Source organism: Oryzias melastigma, linkage group LG2, assembly GCF_002922805.2.
Source record: "Oryzias melastigma strain HK-1 linkage group LG2, ASM292280v2, whole genome shotgun sequence".
In the NCBI taxonomy this organism is placed as follows: domain Eukaryota; kingdom Metazoa; phylum Chordata; class Actinopteri; order Beloniformes; family Adrianichthyidae; genus Oryzias; species Oryzias melastigma.
The window spans coordinates 867377-868463 of record NC_050513.1 but is presented as its reverse complement, the minus strand read 5'-3'; the positions used below and the strand labels follow the sequence as shown (position 1 = coordinate 868463).

General features: G+C 55.6%; 2 protein-coding genes across 4 annotated transcripts in view; one reads left to right on the top strand and one right to left on the bottom strand.

Moving 5' to 3' along the window:
- LOC112160147 (neural cell adhesion molecule 2) overlaps window positions 1-1087 on the bottom strand; it is a 615672-nt gene that overhangs the window by 162702 nt on the left and 451883 nt on the right. The gene's annotated exons all lie outside the window — the stretch shown is intronic.
- The window catches only part of LOC112160157 (neuronal membrane glycoprotein M6-b), a gene marked incomplete at its 5' end in the record, with an annotated part of 20041 nt that continues 18954 nt past the window's right edge, over window positions 1-1087 (top strand). Inside the window, 1 exon segment of the mRNA XM_024294550.1 lies at window positions 1-108. Within this exon segment, the coding sequence (XP_024150318.1) occupies window positions 39-108 (70 nt within the window).

Here is a 1087-nt window from a genome sequence, read left to right as displayed (position 1 = left end):
GCATTAACGCGCCAAGGAGACCGCTTTCTGCTGCATCCATGGACGGAACAAAGCCGGTGATGGAGTCCAGCGCCGAGGAGGCTCAGGATGAGGGGCAGGAGAGTAAAGGTACGCCGCCGCGTGTCGCGCGCGCGGACATCTGCGCCTTTCCGCGCGCTTTGCGCCAAACCCGCGCGGCTTAACCCGCATCTGCGCGCGACACCATCTTCTATTTTTGATTCCTCCACATTTTCTCAGATATTTTTCATCGAGCAGCTTTGCAGGTGTTTTTCCCGCGGTTTTCCAGCAGTATTTTCGAGGCGGGGGTTCGGAGGCAGATGCGGGAGGGGAGAGGAGGGGAGGGGGGAGGATGGAGGGGGTGCGTGGATGTGCGTTTCTCCTCCACCGCGAGCGCATTGTCTGTGACGGCGCGCGGCGGCCGCATTGTTCTCCTCAGGTGGATCCTCCCTCTGCGGCCGCGTGCATCCCTCACGCGGAGCGGATCCGTCAGGATCCCGATTTAAAAAGAAAAAAACGAGATGAGGCTGCGCAGCTGGAGGCTGCAACAGACGCCCCTGGCGCGAGGGGACCCTACTGTCCATCAAACCCACGCGCGGTTCCAAACGTGTCCTCTTGGCATAAACATCCCCCAAACTGATGAGGAAAACGGAATAAAGACGCTGGAATTCATGTAAACTGCAGCTGTGAAGGCGTGCCGTGAGTGGGCGGAGCTTTGTATTTATTGAGGCTTCACAGTAAAATCAGTGAGTAATGACAGGCTGGTTGCTGCTGGATCGTTACAGGTAAATAAAGGTCGTTATTTACCTTGTATTTACTGTTGCTGGAGGACAGCATGGCGCCCTGCTGGGCCTCCGTGGTTCTAGGAGGATGGCAGGTCTTCTGATCAAGCTCTCATCTGGAAAGGTTTGCAAAAAGGGTGGACAAGCTGGACCAGCTGGATCGTCTGGAGAATTGATGACGTTTGGATGGAAATGTCGCTGGAATTGACCCAAATTCAGACATTTGATCAAACCTGGCAACACGCTGGAATCAGAAGATGCGGAGCTCTTCCGGGACTCGAGTTTGCCTCCTTTTTGGGGAGTGTGTG